Below are 20,933 nucleotides of genomic sequence, written 5' to 3'. Positions count from 1 at the left end.
CTGCAATTCATAGAAACTGTGAAGCACTTGAAATTATTGGTACAATATCAAATGCATTAATATATTCCAGTTAAATTAATTATTGCTCTAATGGGACTTTACTAAGTCCAAATTGGCTGCTGTGTTTACCCCTCAAACCCACTGTGATGCACTTTAAGACATTCATTATAAACAGTAACCAACGAGACAGAGATATGCATTACCTTTATTTATTTTCATTGTCTCGTTCCAATACACAATCAAAGGGGCCAAGACTATTTTGAGTGTTTAATTTACTATTAATACTGAAATTAATTCCTGTTCATAATAGGGGGTCACTAAAGTGACTTTTAGTCATCTTCCAAGTTAGACTGGTTTGATGTTAATTGGGTCAAACAGAGTGGAAACAATATAGTCGGTATGGTTTCCATCAATAAATCCTTTTCCGCTATTGTGAACAAACCAGCATGGGACATCGGTTCCGTGTTTTGGGTCCAGTCTGTAATCTTTCTGGTTCCCCCTAAAATTAAAGTCATCAATAAAATATGTGTAAAAGTTAATGGCTTAAAAAGGAAAAACACAAGAAACCACAAAGAATGAAATCACATCAAACATTAAAACATTCTACCTGGTTACTGTGAGCTTGTGACCTTTTACAAACATTGTTGCATCCACTTTGCCTTGATCAAATCCGGGGCGAATGTTGAACACCTCAGCATCGATTGGGTGGTAAAATTGACCTGAATGAGGAGTGAGGAGAGCTTGCTTGAGTTTGATTGAATAGTGCATCAGAATGAGAAAACTAAATATACAGGGAACTGCAAAGTGCAATTTATTATATAAATAAAGGTCTAATGACTATTGTGACACTGTCAATTCTGAATATTTTCCTAATACTTTATGTATAATTGAGTTAAAAAGTAGTCAATGGGAGAACATTCTGCTCAAAGCAACAATATTGTTTGACAATTTCATTGTACTGTAGCATGGAATCATTGAGTGAGGAAGAGGGTGCAGTGTGTGAGGGACTCCCAGAGAATATATGTACCTTGAAGTTCAGTTACTGTGAGTGTATCTAAGCTAAGGAACCCACAATATCTGTAGTGTTCATACCATGTAGCCATCAGCAAATTTGATAACAAAACCTGCAAAGTTGGATTTTGCAAAGCAGCAGAGGATAATGAAGTGAATATTGTTCATACCAAGTAATCCAAGGGTCTGACTTGAAAACCTGTGGTTGTCCAAGGTATAAAAGCCCAGGAAGTCTTGGTGTAGTGGGTGATTCTTCCAGACCCGATGGAGCAGAATAACAAATGTTACATCAACTCCCATTGTGACTATCAGATTTCTTTCCTTATTGATGGTGATTGCGAAGCTGGAAACAATATTGGAGATGATTTATTATAGATTCAAAATATTAATTACAACTTATATGGCATTCTTCAAGTAGCGTGGTACCTCAAATTGCTGTATTGTGGTGGGATTGGACCCAAACAAGGGAGAAGGGTAAGAGGTAGAGTTTCAGGTTGGATGTAAAGATAAAGGGGATGAAGTAGAGCGATTGATGTAAGTGGGCATATACTATATACTGAAGGCCCAGCCACAATGGATAGGTGTGTGTGTGGGGGGGGGGGGGGGGGGGACACCACAAGCCTGTTAGCTGAGTGAAGGGATGGGAAGAGAAGTGGGAGATTCTAGGGTGTGAAGGCATGAGAAATCTGAAGTCAATTTATTCAAAGTGGAACCAGTGGAGTCTGTCAAAGATTGGGAAGCTGGACAAGGGGAGTTTGTTGTGAGTGAAGACATAATCACCCAGGGTACCTTTTCCTGATGACTATTCAGAGACACTCTGCTGGAAGTTACCCAGCAAACATTACGATACTCAGGAAGATAATCGGCAAACTACACTAAATAAATACTTACTGATGACTTCTCTAGACAGAGTGAATTCAGAATAATTCCAAGAATATTTTTATACTAAACGGCTACATTGAGCAGGAACTGTACACATCAGGTTTGACATGCAAAGACCCCAGGTATATTTATGTCAATTGAAGCTAATTGTAATTAGGAATAGAGTAAATCCATGGTTACTGGATGCGGGTACCAACCCTGAGATGGGGTTCACAAGCTCATGTATAGACTCACTATCCTATCACCTCACCCTACTCGCTGGCCTTCAATGGCCAGGGATACCCACTTCGACACAGTTTGAATCCCGGGAGCAAAAGATAGTTTATTCACTATTGTAATTCTTGAATTTTGCGAATAAGCTATCATCTATCTGCTCACAGGATTCCAACAATAACAATGCTGGTGACAGGATTCACTGGCATTTTCCAGCACTGATAAAACCAATTAAAGGCATTGATTGTAGTTACACTTGGCCAGAGATTCCAGTTTCACCCACAAATATACAGTCAATTAACTTTACAGTATATTCTGTGAAGCGCTTTGAGACGTCTAGAAGACATGAAAAGCACTATAACAAATGCAAACATTATTATTATTATATTCTGTGAAGCACTTTGAGACGTCTCGAAGATGTGGTAAGGCGTTGTATCAAATGCAAGGATTATTATTATTGCAGCTAACTGGACCAGATCTCCCCCCCACCCCATTTGTCCAGCTATAGCTGGGGTTTAGTGTAATTAGCGTTGACCGGAGTGCTGTAATGAGAAGGTGTGACTGTAAACATTACCCAGCGTGTGTTGAGGTCGCTGTTGCTGACCAGGGGAATCTTGTGATGTCCGCACCATGGAACAGTTTGATTTCCTGTGTTGTGATCTCCATCCTTAGTTCCATTTTGTTGTACACAAGCCCAAACTTTCCAAAGTATGTGTTTACTTTCTTATTATTTTCTGTCTTCTTGTCCCCAATCAGTTCTCCATTCACCACAAAACCTATATTGAAGTTTTAAAGCATATATTATCAAGCAATAGATCATTCTAAAGTACTGGACTATTCTAGAAAATACTCCCTCCTTTTTGATAATAAGAGTTGTGGGTAATATTAGGATAACATCTTTAAACACACCTTCTGAATATTAAGTTTTATTGGATGAGTCAACTTTGTGCAACTAAAATATAAGGGATATCATGACTTTCAAAAAAATGTCTAATTCAACAACAAGAAATTACATTTGTATAGAGCCATTCATGTTGGGAAAACATTCCAAGACACTGGACAGTCAAGGATTTGCACCCGAGCTGGGAGTTGGGATCAGGAGTGGAGGGAAGGGAAGATGGGAGTAGGAGGGTGACCGAAGGCATGTTTTTGATTTTTAATTTTGTCACAAATCTGAAACATGCAGAAGGTTGATCAATAGTCAGACTATCTGGGAGCTCTTTGTGAACGGTCGCAATGGTTTATGCCTTGGGCAGCAAGTTTCAGTATAATCTTGATCACAAAACCAAAGGTTATTTATTCTGAATTAAAGACATGATTGATGTATAATACCTAACTGAAGGTCTGATTACTCATGAGGATATACTTCCAGGACATTCTGTAATAGCTTTGGAGAGCAGTCACTACCGGGGAAGGTGTACAACAACATCAACAACAAAATGACATTTATTGAGCGCCTGTCACGTCGGGAGGATGTCCCAAGATGCTGGGCAGTTTAAGGTTTGTATCCGAACTGGCGGTGAGGGTCTAGGGGTAGGGGTGAGAGGAGGAAAGATGGCCAAAAGTGTGGTCGAAGAAGGTCTTGAGGCGGGCTTTGAAGGAAGTTGAAGAGATTCCAAGATGGCGTTCCTCAGAGAATGGGGGCAGATATGCTGAAAGCCCAAACTCAGATGGTGGGTCAGGCCACGTGAAGCAGGTGAGTGCCCACTAAACACAGGGAGCGACGGGGTTTTGATGGGTAGGGTGTGGCAAGACAATGGAATGGATTTAAAAGTTAAGTCGAGGATCTAGAACTTGGTTAAATAAAGACATCACTCAAGATGGCATTCAATGGTCCTCAAATTAACATAATGTTAGTTATCTGTGTTTATTTCTAGCTTTGTATAATTTAAATTGTTTTAACTGGATAAAATCCATTTCAAAAGAACAACACTTCTTTCTGAATCACTAAACATAGTCAATTATCTTTATTTCTTCAGCATTTCCATATTTATTATCCTTTTGAATTTTGCAATGGTCTCCTATTCACCCTCAGTATACTTGCTCTGCGACATCTGTTCCAGTGCTAAATTTGACCCTTTTATTATTATTTTATTTTTATTATGTACAATCTGAGCTGAAGATGAATCTTTCCTGTCCAAGCAGTGTGGTTTTGCTCATATTTCAATTGGAACCAATATTGGTATTAAAGAGAGAAAACTGGAGTTGCAGGGATGTAACTAGTGTTTTTTACTGTTTCCTGTTTGACTTGCCCAAACAGAAACCTTTGTGGGATGCTATGATATAAATCACCTGTCTACAAATCCAAGTTAATCCTTTGAAATACTGTGTGGGGGTGGGCCATGATCTCATTAAGCATCTGAAAGACTAAGATTCCCACCTGTGACCGGGTCAGTGACCAAGTTGAGAATTACACCAGGCTTCTCATCGATGTTGAAACAGACAGCATCATTTGGTGGCCTCATTGCAATGAGAAAATGAGGATCGCTGTCAACTTGAAAAAGACATCAACAATATAAATAATATAACTTAATTTAACTTTAATTAAATAAATGATTACTGTAAGTTAAATTACTCTGTTTTTTGCAAATCAGTAACATTGCTCACCATTGCAAATCAGTAACATTGTTCACCTCTGCTACTCTTCTCTACCAAGCTGCTGAGAACCTCATTCACATCTTCATCACATCCAACCCTACTATGCCAGGCTCCTCCCTACTCAGCTGTAGACCATCCAGAACTCTGCAGCCCATGTCCTCTCCTGCACCTGAGTCTGTGAAGTTCTAAAACTCTACAGTCACAGCAGCTAAGCTAACCTCCCCCCAACTAACACCCGGCTGCTTCATTTCCCCCACACAAACCACCAAATTATCAGTAGGCAAGCTTTCAGCCACGCAACATCATCCCAGCTCCCCTCGCTCCCATTACATCCTGCCCATGTTACTGTGCTTCTCCTATATCCAACAAGAGCAAGATGGAGAAACCCCAGTGTGGACCAAAAAGATGACTTACCGCTGGTCGAATGGTATGAACCTGCTGAAGACAAATGATACAATGACACTCTCACACACTCATAGACACTCTCACACATAGAGAGACACACTCACACACACAGACACACAAAGACACTCACACACACACACACACGCACTCTCACACACACAAACACACTCACACACACACAGACACTCTCACACACACAAACACACTCACACACACACACAGACACTCTCACACAGAGACACACACACACACAAAGATACTCACACACACACAAAGATACACACACACAGACACTCTCACACACACACTCACAGACACACTCACACAGACACACTCACAGACAGACACTCTCACCCACCCACACAGACACTCACACACACACACACAGACTCGCTTACACACAGAGAGACACTCTCACACAGATACTCACACACACAGACACACTCACAAAGACACTCACACACATACACTCACAAAGACACTCTCTCACACACACTCAGACACTCACACAGACAGACACTCTCACACACACACAGACACTCTCTCTCACACACACACACACAGTCACTCTCTCTCACACACACACACACAGACACTCTCTCTCACACACACACACAGAGACACTCTCTCACACACACACACAGAGACACTCTCTCTCACACACACACAGACACTCTCTCTCTCACACACACACACAGAGACACTCTCTCTCTCTCACACACACACAGACACTCTCTCTCACACACACACACACACAGACACTCACACAGCCTGCCCATGTTACTGTGCTTCTCCTATAAAGCTGGAGAAACTCCAGTGTGGACCAAAAAGATGACTTACCGCTGGTCGAATGGTATGAACCTGCTGAAGACAAATGATACAATGTCATCACACGCACACACACTCATAGACACTCTCACACACACACAGACACACCCACACACACAGACACACAAAGACATTCTCACACAGAGAGACACAAAGACATTCTCAGACACACACACAGAAACACACAAAGACACTCACACAGAGAGACACACAGACACTGACACACACTGACACACACAGAGACACTCACACACACAGAGACACACAGACACACACACAGACACTCATACACACAGACACTCACACACAGACAGACACACACACTCAGAGTCACACACAGAGACACTCACACACACAGACACTCACACACACAGACAGACACTCACTCACACATACTCACACAACCACAAAAAGATTACATTTGTATAGCGCCTTTCACGTTGGGAGGACGTCCCAAGGCGCTGGACAGAGTACAGCATTTCAGACCCGAGCTGGGGTCAGGGGGAAGAAGGGAGGGGAGGGGAAGGGGGGTGACCAATGGCATGGTCAAAGAGGAGAGTTTTGAGGCGGGACTTGAAGGAGGCTAAGGAGGGTACGAGGCAGAGTGATTGGGGAATGGAGTTCCAGAGGTTGGGGGCAGAATGGCTGAAGGCTCTTCCCCCAATGGTGGGTCGGGTGGGTCGGGGGACGTGGAGCAGCCAGAGCCGGCTGAGCGGAAGGAGCGGGCGGGTTGGTAGGGGGTTAGGAGGTGCAGAGGTAGGGTGGGACGAGGTCATGGAGGGCTTTGTAGGTGAGGACCAGGATTTTGACCTGGATCCTCTGAAGGTTAGGGAGCCAATGAGTTGGGCGAGAGTGGGGGAGATGGGGTCACGGAGTTTGGTGCGGGAGAGGACACGGGCTGCAAAGTTCTGGATTACCTGCAGGGTGTGGAGGGAGGAGTTGGGAAGGCCGACGAGCAGGGCGTTTGCATAGTCAAGCCTGGAGGTGATGAAGGCATGAACAAGAGTTTCAGTGGCCTGAGGGGTGAGGTAGTGGCGGAGTCGGGCGATGTTACGGAGGTGAGGGAAGGCAGAGCGGGTCATGGCTTGCATGCGGGAAATAAAAGACAGTTCAGGGTCGAACAAGACACCGAGGTTCCTGACTGGCTGGTGAGTTGTAGTTTGCAACCATGGAGGTTGATGCTGCCAGAGCCTGAGGTGCTGAGGCGCTGGCGTGAGCCAATCAGGAAGGCCTCACATTTGTTCACATTCAACTGTAGGAAATTTGCCCTCATCCAGGACTTGATGTCCGACAGACAGTCTGTCAGGACAGCAGTGGGTCTGGGGCTGATGGTGGGGGCAGACAGACTGTCTGTCAGGACAGCAGTGGTCCTGGAGTTGAGGATGGAGGCAGAAAGATAGAGTTGGGTGTCATCACACGCACACAGACAGACACTCTCACACACCCACAGAGACACACACTCACACACACAGACACACACATGTACACACATACACACACACACACACGCACACACAGATACACACTCACAAACACACACACACACAGACAATCACAACAGCGGAGCTTGTGAGTGAAGCCATTTGCCGCTTGCGCCGCCCCACGAATGCATGTCCTGAGCTGCCCTACCCATAATGACGTTGGGTAAACAGCCGGGCGGCCGGCGGGCCACAAACTATTTATAGCGGGCTTGAAGCAGAGGATGGTGATTGGCGGATTCGGCGGGGAAAGTGCGGCCATACTTTTCTATTGGCCCAAGTCAGGTAATAATAATATAGTCCTTGCATTTGAATAGGTATAAACCTATTATTGATGACAAATTATATAATCCTTTAATCTAACTGCTAAAGTCACACACCAATATTCTAACTTGGGGTAATTCTGATGGCATTGTGGATAGACCTGTAATGTCCACACTAACAGTTCACTGGTTCAAATCCTGATTCGTGCTACATTTGCTGGTCTCAAGGCTTGGTTGGTCCCAGGGTTGGGAAGGGTCAAATAAGCCAGAATTCCTGTTCCTGGTCCCTCTACAGAATCCTCTACTTTGTATGCAAATGTGTGACACCCTCTACAGTCCAGTGACTGCCCACACTCACTGCTGAGGCTCAGACATGAACAATGGCCACTTGGGCAGAGAACCGGAGGCCACAGTGGCCAACAAAAGAAGGCCAGACCAGGTGGAGCAAAGGATAGACAACAACAACAACAACCACCTGCATTTGTACAGTGCCCCTCACGCAAGGTAGCATCCCAGAGCGCTATATAAATGCCAGCACGGAGAACATGGAAAAATAATTGAACACATTACATTTTTTTAAAAATGAGTGGTTACGTTTTATGTAGAATTACTGGTAAACATTGTTATGAGATACACTAACAAAAGACCACGGATCTGGAGGAAAACATCTGCTAAAGTATATATTTTCTCCTTAGACTAATTGATATCGGTGTTGAGGGTGGGATCTACCGGAATGAAGAGTTATCTCTCCACAACATCACTCAACATAATAAAAATGAATAAAATGAAGTTACCTGATATCCTTGAATGACTTGGAGAGTGATACTTTTGTGCTTGATGGGGGCGGTCTGAAAAATATCCCAACAAGTCTCTTTAAACATCTAACAGACTCGTGCCTCTGCTCACACATTATCATAAAATTATCCGGTTTACACTTTGAAAGATTTTTTTTCATTTTAAATGCTATATCAAATGCAAGGATTATTATTATTATTGAGACATTATTATTATTATTATACCTCCTTCTACTGGTTTCTCTGCCAAAAACTCTCCCTGATCCATCTGTTCCTCTGGTTTTGTCACAATCATTGACGTCAGTGGAGTTACAAAATTATACTTCAAGGCAAGTTCTCGCGCTCTGTCTGTCAGAAGTTTCTTCTCCTCAGAACCAACTGAAATCCTAAATGTGGCAAATCAGCTGAATTAGTGTTACACCAAACAAGCACCGCAGATTTAATGTGATTATTTGCAACTGTTTAGATTGTACACAAGTTCAGACTAACATCTGTGGTGAAAGAAATGCAAACAGAGATTCTGAGCAGTCAGTACAGGTGAGAACAGTCAACGGCTCTCAGTTACATAAGGATGAGCATTGGCCTGAGATCCACAACTACTGTGCGGGATAGAATGATTGTGTGCTGTGTGGTGGTGGGGGGGGGTCGTGCTGTGACTGTGAGAATAGCAGCTGATACACGGTACGGTTAACAACAAAAAGATAAATGTTATTGCCACTATTATTAAGATAATCTACTTTAGATTTCAAAGCCAAGAGCCATGAGTTTACCGTTGCTGTAACAGTTGTTGGATGGTCAGATAAGCCCACATGCGTTCGGTGAAGTCTCCAAAAATATATTGTTGCTGCTGCGTAATATTATCAACCTCCGACATACTGACCTCATAAGTCATCGTGATGTTACTGTTGGCCTGTTAGGGAATCAAGCAGTGAGTGTGGCTCTCTGTACAGCAACTGTAGACATCTCTGCACAAGCGACACCTTTACTGGCACAGCCCACCCCATTTCACTCAGTTTGCAGTAATTGTTAAGACTGAATTATTGGACCATATTTCCACTGTATTGTACAGAACACAACACAACTGAACCTTATGTTCAACCTGACAATTTAGGTAATAACATACTGTCAACATGAGTTGTATTTGATAACTAGCAACTAGTAACCGAATTTAGTAATGTAAACATACGTCCTGTGCTCTAATATCAGCAACGAACATATCTAGATCATTGTCTGCAATCCTTCCAGCCACCACAATCTCCGAGCCATCGTAATACTGTTTAAATGTGCTCCGGGTCACATCTGACACAGCATTCTGCGAGTATTGTAATTCAACGTTCAAAAGCAGTGGGTTTGCCACCTCATTATAAAAGCCCTGTTTAAAAAAAGAGATGAAAAAAGTCATTATCTTACTATTACTGACAAATTGATTAGAATGAACAGAGTTAAGGAATTTAAATATTTAGCAACAAAAAAAAGGCACAAATCTGAAATTGCAAAAAATGGTAAAAGTTCCAGTTGTGGATTAAATTCTCTCTGTGAGTGATGTTGCTATTCTATGATCAGTCTCGTCTTACAGTACAATATAATCCACATTGACGTTAGCGCCTTTCATGTCGCAATGTACTAACGCACCGCAGTGGAGCAGCGTATAATACTCTTAATACTAACTCGTCACTGTTTGAAGAAATACACAAGTTGTTTCAACTTGATAACTTCTTCTTTCCTATTTCCAACATGATGATCGATCGCCTTCTTTTCCCTCGTTTCTGTACGAATCTACATCGGGGACACCCTCTCGAAGGGAACCTCGATGGAGATAGATGTTTGTAGATAAACGTATTGCATTGTACACAGGATAGGATGACTGGCCAGGGCGCACATGGCATTTTATGTTATAAAATAAACCGGGAGATTATCATTGGGCTATTCATACAGATTCATTCATTTGGTAAGCATCAACATTTAATATCAATATCTTGAAAGGAACCAGACTTTGGTCCAAATGCATTTTAGGATTAAATGTGCTCGAGACAAAAGTTACCACATTTATACTGGATCTAAATGTCTGAAACAGTTGAAGTTGACCAAACGTATCAATAATATTATAATAAAATGCCACATGGGCTTCCAGTACATTTGCATTTGGAGACAACACATTTGAATTTACATTCAAATGCGACGAAAAAGATGAATCATTTGGTTTTGCATTTGCCATATTACAGAACATTTGCATTTAAATTCCCTAGTCCGCATTCGAACACAAGTTTGAAAGAAGCAAATGAATAAATTATATCACGGCATTACCGTACTTGCAGTTATAGTATTGAATATATTACCCTCACATACAGACACTGACGCCTCACATTACCTGCAGTTGCAAAGCTGCATCGGAATCCTCGTAAATCCGTCGAGCTATGCCGCTATTTTCTATGGACATTTTTTCGAGAAAACTGTATTTAACATCGTAACCAAATCCCAGACAGTACAAGTTGTACTTGTTATTGATGGCATATTTAACATTGGATTGGATCTTGGTGGGATTGGATTCTCCTGCAATAAAATAATAAAAAAATTAGAACTATTCATTTAATAAAAATGCCTATTTCCCGTTGATCAGAGCACGTTATTTCCTATGTATTAGGGTGAGTGCTCAGTGAGTGGAGGGATGGAGTTTTTCCAAGAGTGAAAGGACATACGGTACCGCAGAATGACATTGAGCTTTGCTCACCCGAATTGGGGTCGCCATCAGTCAGCAGAATGATCATGGAGACGCTTCTCTCGGGTACCTGCCCCAGATTGTGAGCGTCATCCAGAAGTTTTGCTGCTTCCAACAGAGGGTCATTTATGTTCGTTCCTGAAACAAAAGAAAAATTCTCTCATTACGGACAAAAAAAATCAACTCTTAGCTGACTTTTCAAGCTTTCAATTTAAGTTTAAGAATAAGCAGGAACTGGAGGGGGTGTGGGGAGAGTTCGCTGACACTGTCCACACCACACACTGCCACCCACACCAAACACCCACACCACACACTGTCAAATCCCAGTTCACAATTGAAAGAGAGAAGCGAGTTTCACCACGTGTATTAACCAACAATCCCCAAGATTAATCAACTATTTGTGAGATGTTGCCGGTGCAAAACCAGCAACAAAAATAATCACAATACTTGACAGTCATTATTGTAAAACATTTTGAGAGAATTCAACATGATTTAAAATACGATAAAAAAGCAGGTAATTTGCTCTTTTCTGTTGGCTGAGCTGCCGCTGTTAAACTCTCCGAGATGCTACCCATTTGAAGGACCCATTATAAATGCAAGTTGTTGTTTTCTCAAGCCCTTGTCTTACTTCTAAAGCTCATCATTCGTTTTTTAATTTTAAAATTATACTATAATAAAGTTTCTGTTTTTGTTTAAAAACGGTAATGAAGAGTTGCTTTACCTCCACCGGCGTGAAGCTCACTAACATATTTATGAGCTTCAACCACGTTCGCTGTAGTTGCTCTGATTAAGGAATTCTTCCATTTTCTAAAACTCGAAGAAAATGAAATGAATGCAAAATTATCCTCCGTATTTAAATCATCTAAAATTTTGTGAAGTGCCTCCTTAGTCTGTAAGAAACAAAACACCGAAAAACAATACATGACCAAATAAAAAAATGCAGTTTCATATCCACACAGACACACATTACGAATACACAGAACATAGTGACACATTACAACAGGGTTGACAGTCGTTGTGAGGAGGAACAAACTGGAGGAAGAGGCTGATATCAGGCATCTTCTAATGATCAGTGCGAAGCAGCATTGGTGGAACTTGGCGATGTAATGGTGGCAGAAAGTGTTGCAATGTTAACAGCAGTCTTGCACACTGAGCTGCACTGGTGCAGACAGGGCTCCAATAATAGATATAGACCAGCTTCAGTGGTGGGTGTGGAGTTGCTCAGGTGGAGGATACAGGGTAATAGTTTGCTTTGTCTCTTATCTTTGTGGAGTCCTGTAGCTCAGTGGTTAGAGCACTCGCTTTGCAAGTGAGAGACCTGAGTTCAATTCCAGGCAGGGCGAAACCTTGGGCAAGTTTCCTTACTCCACACAGAGCCTAATAATAATCCCTCCAAAACCAAAAACAATAATTAAATTGGTCATTTTCAATCTACGACTGTTTGTGGGACATTGCTGTGCGCAATTGGCTGCCGCGTTCGCCCACAAATATACAGTCAATTCACTTTACAGTGTGTTCTGTAAGGCTTTGGGACGTCCTCCTGACGTGAAAAGCGCTATATCAAATGCAAGGATTATTATTATTATTATTATTATTATCTGCAGTTTTGGTCAAACTAACAGAAACTGTGAGGCTCAATACTTGTCCAGCTGGGATGGCGCCAGCTGTTGGCTGTTGGCTGCACTGAAGAGCCAAACAGCTGGTTAACAAGCGACTGTATTTGGATTATACAGAACTGACCGTTTTCTCCTGGCATTTCATGGGAATATCTTCAACCCAAATGAGCATTCTTTTGGACAAACAATGAGATCAAGGAGACGTTGAGGAACTAAACCAACCTTCCCATAATCAGCTTCCTTACCTGGAACATTTTTGTAAACATCATGGAGCCACTCTGGTCAATCACAAAGACAACATTTTTAGGAACTCTAGGTAGATTTGCAGGTCCAAAATGATGAACAAAATATCCATTCACTATCTGGAAAAAAGAAGTGTTAAAATAATGAATGCTAACAGCTTTTCACTCAAAACGTAATAATGAATTAGCTAAACGTCCCAGCGCCTTGGGACGTACTCCCGACTTGAAAGGCATGATACAAATGTAATCTTGTTGTTGTTGTTGTAGTTGCCTACCGCTATGTTCCCAGCCGACAGGTCTCGGTCCACATCATAAGTCATAATAAAATCTCCATCCAAGCCAGTGTTCTGGCAACTGGTACAGGCACTCTGCTGATCCAGTGTTGGTGTGAAGGAAATGTGAGCCTGAATCACACAGCAATTCACGGTAAGATTGTCATATCCACATGTGTAAACCTCAAAGTATACAACAGTCTGTCAAGCCTGACTCAGTTAGCAGCACTCATGCCTCTGAGCCAGAAGGTTGTGGGTTTGAGCCCCACATTGGGACTTGAACTCACATAGTTTAAGCTGGCACTCCAATGTAATGCTGTGGTGGTGTTGCATTGTCGGAGGTGCTGTCCTTTGAATGAGACATTAAAGTGAGGTCCCGTTTAGATGGATGTTAAAGGTGCTATGGCACTATTTGAGAAGAGATTTCTCCCAGTATCTTGGCCAAAAATACCCCAAATAAGATTGGTCATTCAAATCATGGCTGTTTGCAGATCATTGTTTGTGCAATTGGCTGTTATGTTTGTCTACAAATACACAATCACTCTACTTCATAGTAAATTCTGTGAAGAGTTTTGGGACATCCTCCCAACATGAAAGGCACTATACAAAATGCAAGGATGCAGATTATTATTATTATTAATAATGTACCTTTTTTCCTGTTAGAGTCTTTTTCACAATTGGCATTAAATCATTTGTTAAAAATGTTGCATTAACATCCAAAAAGGCAATGCCTTGTGGTTCAAACAGATGGACATCAATCTGGAGAGGTTGAAATGTGATGGAATGTAATTAGTGTTAACATGTTTGTTAAACATTTGAAAATAGGCACAGAGGAAATAAAATATTTTTTACAATTATAGAAATTCATAGCACAGAAGCAGGCCTTTGGCCGATCAATTCTGCACCCAGTCTGAGAGGAAGCTGTTCTTTCACTCCCTCTGCTCTTGCCATGTTGCCATAGGCCTTCAAGCCGCTAACATTCATATACATGTTGACTTCCCTCTGAAACCCAGAACACACTCTGCCTCTAGCATTCCTCATCCCAACTATTCTGAGTGAAAAAAATCTCCTAAACTTTATTGTCTTATAACTGTGGCCCCTACTCACTGACAAACCTACCAATGACAATAGCTTCCCATTACTTAGCATCAAAACCCCTCAGAATGATATACATTTCTATCAGGTAGCCTCACAATCTTCTTTACGCCAATGAAAAACAGACCCAACTAATTCACCCTCTTTAGAACTAATGCCCCTCATCCCTGGGATTGTGGCATCCTGTGGCTCAGTGGTTAGAGCATTCGCTTTGCAAGCGAGACACCTGAGTTCAATTCCAGGCAGAGGAAAATCTTGGGCAAGTTTCCTGACTCCACACACCTAATAATAATCCCTCCAAAAACAAAAACAATAATAAATTGGTTATTTTCAATCCACGACTGTTTGTGGGATGCTGCTGTGTGCAATTGGCTGCAGTGTTTCACCCACAAATATACAGTCAATTCACTTTACAGTCTATTCTGTGAAGCGCTTTGAGACATCTAGAAGACGTGATAAGGCACTATATCAAATGCAAGGATTATTATTATTCCTTTACATTTGTACTCTATGTCCCTATGTATAAACCCTGAATAATATTAGCTTTTTCACAACCATTTCCACAAGCGCTGCACATTTCAAGGACATGTTGTTGATATTGTTGTTGTTGTGTAGGTGCACTTCATGAGGAGTCAGTGGGCCCTGGTTGGACAAGTGCCACAGTGGCTAGCTCCCATCCCTGCTACATACCTGGAAATGCTGGACAAGCTGTTCAGGCTTTACTCTGATCACCATCTCGTATTTCCCCAGTTTACGCTTGAGTAATTCTTCATAAACCAGCTCAAATGTTACTTTTTTAGCTGCTGCGATATTTACTGAAACTTTAAACTTTTCCATTTTCCTTCCAGTTACTCTTTGGACACGAAGAATATAAAACAGATTTTTTAAAATGTAAAATAGCCCCCGTCTGTAATTAACTAACCTAAATCATTCATGAAAAATGTGAAGCATATATCTTAAACCATACACAGGTTAAAATGTTGCTTTACTAAAAAAAGCTTTTACTTGAGAATAAATGCTTTAGGAAGCTCGAATGTCTTTGGAACATTCAATGAACATTCAATGGCAGTTAAATGATTAATTCATCAAAAATTGATACAAACAACTCCCATATAAATAGTTTTCTGAGAGAATTCCTATCAAGACAGAATTAGACATTTGTAGTGGTGAGTTAACATGCAAGACTACACTGAGATCGCTTTATCCAAAAAGTCAGTTTTGTCCATTAAAATGAGATGTCACACCTTCTCCCATGTAATCAAATTGTTCAGACATACATTAATATTGTGGGAAAGATTCTATAACTGGTAAATATCTGGAGAGAAGTACATTCTGGGAATCAGTGACCTGATTTAGGTTGTGTCCCATCCCTTCATGAGGCTTGTCTTTGTGGGGAAAGGAGGCAAAATGACTGAGGAAGATTGAAAAGAAGCCCTTTGATCCTTACTTCACAAGACCTGCTGTCTGCCCTCGTGCGACTGCTTGCTGGTACTGCTGCTTAGCCACTTCTTTCTCCTTCACAACTCCAACGTAAACCACCCCATCTATAATCCTAGCATTAGAACACAGAATTAGTATACAGTATCCCCGATTCATTGTTCTCAGCCCCAGTCTGTCTCTTGCTGGTTCATCTCTCATTTCCTCCTTTATCGTCCAGCGCCTTGGGACATCCTCCCAACGTGAAATGTGCTACAAATGGCATTTTGTATTATCCTCAAAGGAAACTTTGAACCAAACAAAAAATCTGAGTTGGTCCAATCAGGACGACTTTCACATTTGTCAGCAGAATGTGGATTAAATGGCCTGAAGGCAGTTTAGAGGATGATCCCAAGTGTTGGAGGAATGAGCAGCAATTAGATAAGATGGGGCTCTTCAAGCTTGAGAATCGCTGACTCAGCGAGGACCCTATAGACAAATCAATCGATCAGTACTAGGCGGTGTTCTGCATTTGCTTAATAAAGCAATAGTCATGAGCAATATTTACCTCAGGCTTAACATTAAGTTTTATATATTTATTTCCAGTGGCATGAAATCTGATTTGACTCAATAAGACCCAGTTCTACAGCTCCAGCCTCTTCACTCGTTGATCATGTGAGACAGCGCCACCTCGTGGTTGGACACCGCTGTTAGTGGTCAAGAAAATACTGTACAATGTTAAATGGGATTGAAAAAGTAAACTCAGAATACTTTAGAATGCATCGAAACAGTAGGACAAGAAGTCACAGGTTTAAAGTTGTAAAGCAATTTCTGGTCAGATACCAGGAAGTTTTTCTTTACTCAGAGGTTAATTAACAACTGGAACAGGCTGCCAACAAGAGCGGTTGAGGCCAGGACACTGGACTCATTTAAGCAACAACTTGCATTAATATAGCCTGTCAAGTGGGGTAGTGTCCCGGAGTGCTTCCAAGGCAGCTTGATGCTGTTATGAGAGGATTGAAGGTTATGGCTGAGATCAGATGAGCCGTAGGATGTTTTTCGTTCAAACCAATCTTGTGATTAGTCAGGGAGTTTGTCACAAAGTTCACTGTTCTATTTACACACAAATTATCTCAAGTAACAGAGCAAATACACACATGCTGAAGTTGGCAATGAAGGCTGTTTTGGGCAGCTGTACATCAAACAAAGCTTCTTTGGACTCATTCGCTCGGTTCACTACCCGACTGGTCACCACATTGCGAGCGAATCGAGATGTAATTTTGCAATCAACCTTAAAACTGTAAATTTCAAGCTCCTTCACTTGCTGAAAAATAAAGATAATATGAACACTAATGTATGCCAGTATTCGCCAAAAAATCATTCACTATATTCAACAGTAAATCCTGCAAAGCACTTTGAAACATTTCATCGATGTGATAAGGTGCTATATCGGATGCAAGGATTATGTTTTTATGTGCAAGAAATTATATTTAACACTTAATAATGTCCAGAGAAGTCCGATGTAAATACATATAGTAAATTGATATTAAGTGGGGGTTATTTTCAGTTCCAGTACAGACTGAACAAACACAGAGACATTCTGCTTATTGTTGAAATTAGAAATATCCAAACTGAACAGTTACATCATCAAAATTGCAACGTTTTTTCGAATCTGTGGCACAACTTAGGTTAAAGTCAGTTACACTACACAGAACCATTACAGAGCAGCAATATCAGGAATTAGACCTACTTTAGTGGGGTGCCCATCGACGCTTCTTTTCTATTTCCAACAAGGGAAAAAGAACATCAGTTATTCATACAGTTATTCATAATGTTGATAAGATTGTGCTGTATAATTAGACAGTGCACAAAATAAATCAATTTCTAACAAAGACCTGACTGATGGACTTCAGGTTCGCATTGGTAACTGTACTGCAATGGGCAGATACAGGCAGCAGAGCTCAATAATCCAACTCATTAATAAAAAAGAGGTAAACAGGTGCCTGTAGAACTGGACGCCAGCAAGAGGAGGGAAGGACCAGGAGCAGAGACATATGTTATTTGGGGGAAAAATTAGAAAAAGTTGAATTGGACATACAATTTTAGGAAATGATTCCCCTGAATGAGGGGCTGTGATAATGAGGAGATCGGAGAATTTGGGTCTGTTTAATTGGAGCAGAGAAGGTTGAGTGGGGATCTGATGGAGGTAAATACAATGATGAGTGGTAAATAGAGAGAAGCTGTTTCCACTGGTGGGGAATTTGGTGATATGGGGACACAGATATAAGATAGACACAAAAAGAGTGAAAAGAGTGTTTAGGAGAACCTTTTTCACTTGTAGAATCCCCCGCCAAGGAAAGTGGCAGAGGGAGTATTGAGGGGATGTAGAAAGGTACATGAAAGATAGCAACTTGAAGGGGAGCCAATGCAGTGTGTCTGAATGGACAGCTCACTCTGGGAATCTGTGCCAAACACCTCCTTCTTGGCTGCATTTCTATGATTTTTTTGAGACATCTTGAAGACATTAAAAGTGCTATATCAAATGCAAGGATTATTATTATTATTATTTTTAAAACAGCAAGAAAATAGCAGTGAATGTAGACTGAAGGCTTGTCATTTCAGGTACTATTTTCTAGGTCACATTCTGCAGCACATGAGCCCAATGGTCAGTACCCAGCTCAGAGAACGTATCAAGTTCAAAATAAAGAAGCAATATAACTGTAGTTCAGGCTTCAATCACCTGTCTGTTTCTTATTGAAGACTGAAGGAAACTGGAACATTTATCAGTTAGGCAACAGAGTAAGAAATATCTTAAGATATACAAACAAAACTGATGAATCATCAAGGCAGAAATCCCTGCAGTTTAGCCCAAAACACGCAATCTAATTCCTAATAGAAAAACAGCAGAGATGTGATAAATTTGTACACTTTAACTTTTCAATTTGTACTTAATTATCTTTCGGACTAATTATCTAACTCAAAATATCTTCAGATAAATTTGGCTAGTATCTTTAACGTCCTTCTCCATGGGCTCTGGGCATTTGCTGAATGGACTGTGGATTTACTCTGCTCAAATTGAAAAATAAGTTTAAAAGATAATTTAGTTAATTGAAAAATCACTAAAAAATTGGAAATGAATAGCGCTTTACCTTTTGGTGCTTTAAATCTGCTATGATGAAATCAGCAGATATTAAGGCTGGAATAGAAGTCAGCAAAACCCAGGGCAGAATTGCTTTCATGGTGGGAACTGTGAGGCTGTGAAGTTCTGCTTCAGGAACCAGTTTATAATCCAGCACTGTTGAGTAATAGTTCTAGTTTCGCAAAATATTGATCTAACCATTGATCCACGGTTTCAGCAAATTTTAAAACAAGTAATGCTGCTGGTCAGGAGTTGCTCAGACAAAGGGGTCGCATTGCTTGTAAAATAGTTAATATTTGTATCAATAAATCAATGAATGTTTTGACAACAATTTTATATGGTTCTGGATTTGATAACATAAAGCTACTTTTCTGTCTGTCATGATTGTGCATTAATTTAGGGAGAGTCTCTCTCTGGTAGTCTGTTCAAATTGGGGAGAGGTGAACATGCTGCAGCTCTTTGCAGCTATTAATCCTCCTATCCCTCTGGCCTTCTACCTGCAGCAACCCTGAAGCAGCCGTCAAGCTGCTCCATGATCGCCTCTCCTCCATCTTGAACTCCCTCGTCCCCCTGAAATCCAGGACTGTCTCCAAACCCACCTGAACCCCCTGGTACAACAGCCATCTCCGCTCCCTAAAATCCCAAACCTGGTTGCTTGAGTGCAAGTGGCAGAAATCCAGCCTAACGGTTCACCACCAGCTGTGGCTCGAGCATCTTCACACCTACCACTGCTCCCTGTCACAAGCAAAAACTGCGCACGACTCAAACATCATACTGGAGGTCAACAGTAACTCCCCAGTCCTATTCTCCAACCCCTACCACCTCCTCCGTGCGCTCCCTCAATCATCACATCTAACACCAAGCGCGAAGAGGTCATGGGCTTCCTTACCTCTAATGTTGTCAACATCCACCTGGCAGCTTCATCCCTCTGTCCTGTGTCACCAACCACACCCCCCCCCCCCCCCCGCCCCCCCCCATTAGATCTCCCTCACCCACCCTGCCCTCAGGTCCTACCACGCCCCTATCCTACATTCATTTGCCCCCATCTCTCCTTCCTATCTTTCATCCACAATGAAACCCACCACCTGCTGCCTCGACTCCCTCCCCACCCAATTGCTGATCACTCAGCTCCCCCTCCTCTGCCCACTGCTGGCAGACACTATAACCAGTCTCTCTCCTCAGGATCAGTCCCACTCGCTCTCAAAACTGCAATCATCACCCCACTCCTTAAAAAAAAACTACCCTCGATCCCTCCAACCTCGGCCACTCTCGCCCTATCTCAAACCTGCCTTTCTTTCCAACGCTCTGGAATGGCGTTGTTGCCTTCCAACTTTGTGCACATCTCTCCCTCCACACCCTACTCGAACTCCTCCAGTCCAGTTTCTGCCTTGGCTGCCCACAGTACAGAGTCCGCGCTTGTGAAGGCCACAAATCTATCTGTGACCAGGGCTTCCTCTGCCTTCTTGTCCTCCTGGTCCTCTCCATCGCGTTCAACACAGTTGATCACGCCATCCTCGTGCAACGCCTGTCCTCCATCATAGCTCAGTGGGACCGCATTCACTTGGTTCGAATCCTACCTTATAAACCACCAGCACATTTCTGCAAATGGCTTTTCTTCGCACTTTCACCCGGTCACCTGTGGGGTAGATACCCCAAGGATCCATCTTGGTCCCCTTCTCTTCCTCATCTATATGCTCCCTCTCAGTGTTGTCATCTGCAGACACAGGGTTAACTTCCACATGGATGTGGATGACGCTCAACTCTACTTTTCCATCTCCAGCTGCGACCCTCAGTATCCTGATGTTCTGTCAGCTTGTCTGGATGAGCGCAAATTTCCTCCAGTTAATCATCCACAAGACGGAAGCCATACCCTTTGGCTCCTGCCAACATCTTCTGTCCCATGGTTCCGACCTCCTCAATCTACCCGACCTGTTCTTAAAACTCTCTGAACCCATGCGCAACTTA

At 42.0% G+C, this 20,933-nt stretch overlaps 1 protein-coding gene across 5 annotated transcripts; it reads right to left on the bottom strand.

Annotated features, from left to right (window-relative positions):
• Positions 1–193: 193 nt before the first annotated feature.
• On the bottom strand, positions 194–19,082 carry LOC103188768 (inter-alpha-trypsin inhibitor heavy chain H3). 5 transcript variants are annotated; one of them, XM_042339766.1, is made up of 22 exons: positions 18,979–19,082; positions 17,580–17,609; positions 16,987–17,153; positions 15,861–15,965; positions 15,104–15,266; positions 13,967–14,077; positions 13,322–13,450; positions 13,050–13,166; positions 11,910–12,078; positions 11,201–11,326; positions 10,841–11,022; positions 9,659–9,844; positions 9,243–9,382; positions 8,698–8,858; positions 8,473–8,526; positions 5,950–5,973; positions 5,119–5,142; positions 4,487–4,600; positions 2,681–2,882; positions 1,182–1,354; positions 608–719; positions 194–499 (listed from the first exon to the last, which is right to left on the bottom strand). In XM_042339766.1, exons 1-22 carry the CDS (start codon positions 19,066–19,068, stop codon positions 346–348), a joined length of 2,733 nt encoding a protein of 910 aa, XP_042195700.1. In that variant the 5' UTR covers positions 19,069–19,082; the 3' UTR covers positions 194–345. The 5 variants fall into 5 exon arrangements, with proteins under 5 accessions (XP_042195700.1, XP_042195701.1, XP_042195702.1 ...); XM_042339767.1 differs by having other exon boundaries at positions 5,119–5,139; XM_042339768.1 differs by having other exon boundaries at positions 5,950–5,970.
• Positions 19,083–20,933: the final 1,851 nt, after the last annotated feature.

This window comes from Callorhinchus milii, unplaced genomic scaffold (genome assembly GCF_018977255.1).
Source record: "Callorhinchus milii isolate IMCB2004 unplaced genomic scaffold, IMCB_Cmil_1.0 Scaffold12, whole genome shotgun sequence".
Classification (NCBI taxonomy): domain Eukaryota; kingdom Metazoa; phylum Chordata; class Chondrichthyes; order Chimaeriformes; family Callorhinchidae; genus Callorhinchus; species Callorhinchus milii.
This window is presented reverse-complemented; position numbering and strand designations above follow the sequence as displayed.

Excerpts from the sequence above, each read along its gene's own strand:
- LOC103188768 (XM_042339766.1), bottom strand. The coding sequence starts at position 19,068 with ATGAAAGCAATTCTGCCCTGGGTTTTGCTGACTTCTATTCCAGCCTTA. Across the intron at positions 9,383-9,658 it reads CTGATATTAGAGCACAGGAC|GCCAACAGTAACATCACGAT; the intron begins GTATGTTTACAT and ends ATTCCCTAACAG. Across the intron at positions 2,883-4,486 it reads GGTCACTGACCCGGTCACAG|GTTTTGTGGTGAATGGAGAA; the intron begins GTGGGAATCTTA and ends ACTTCAATATAG.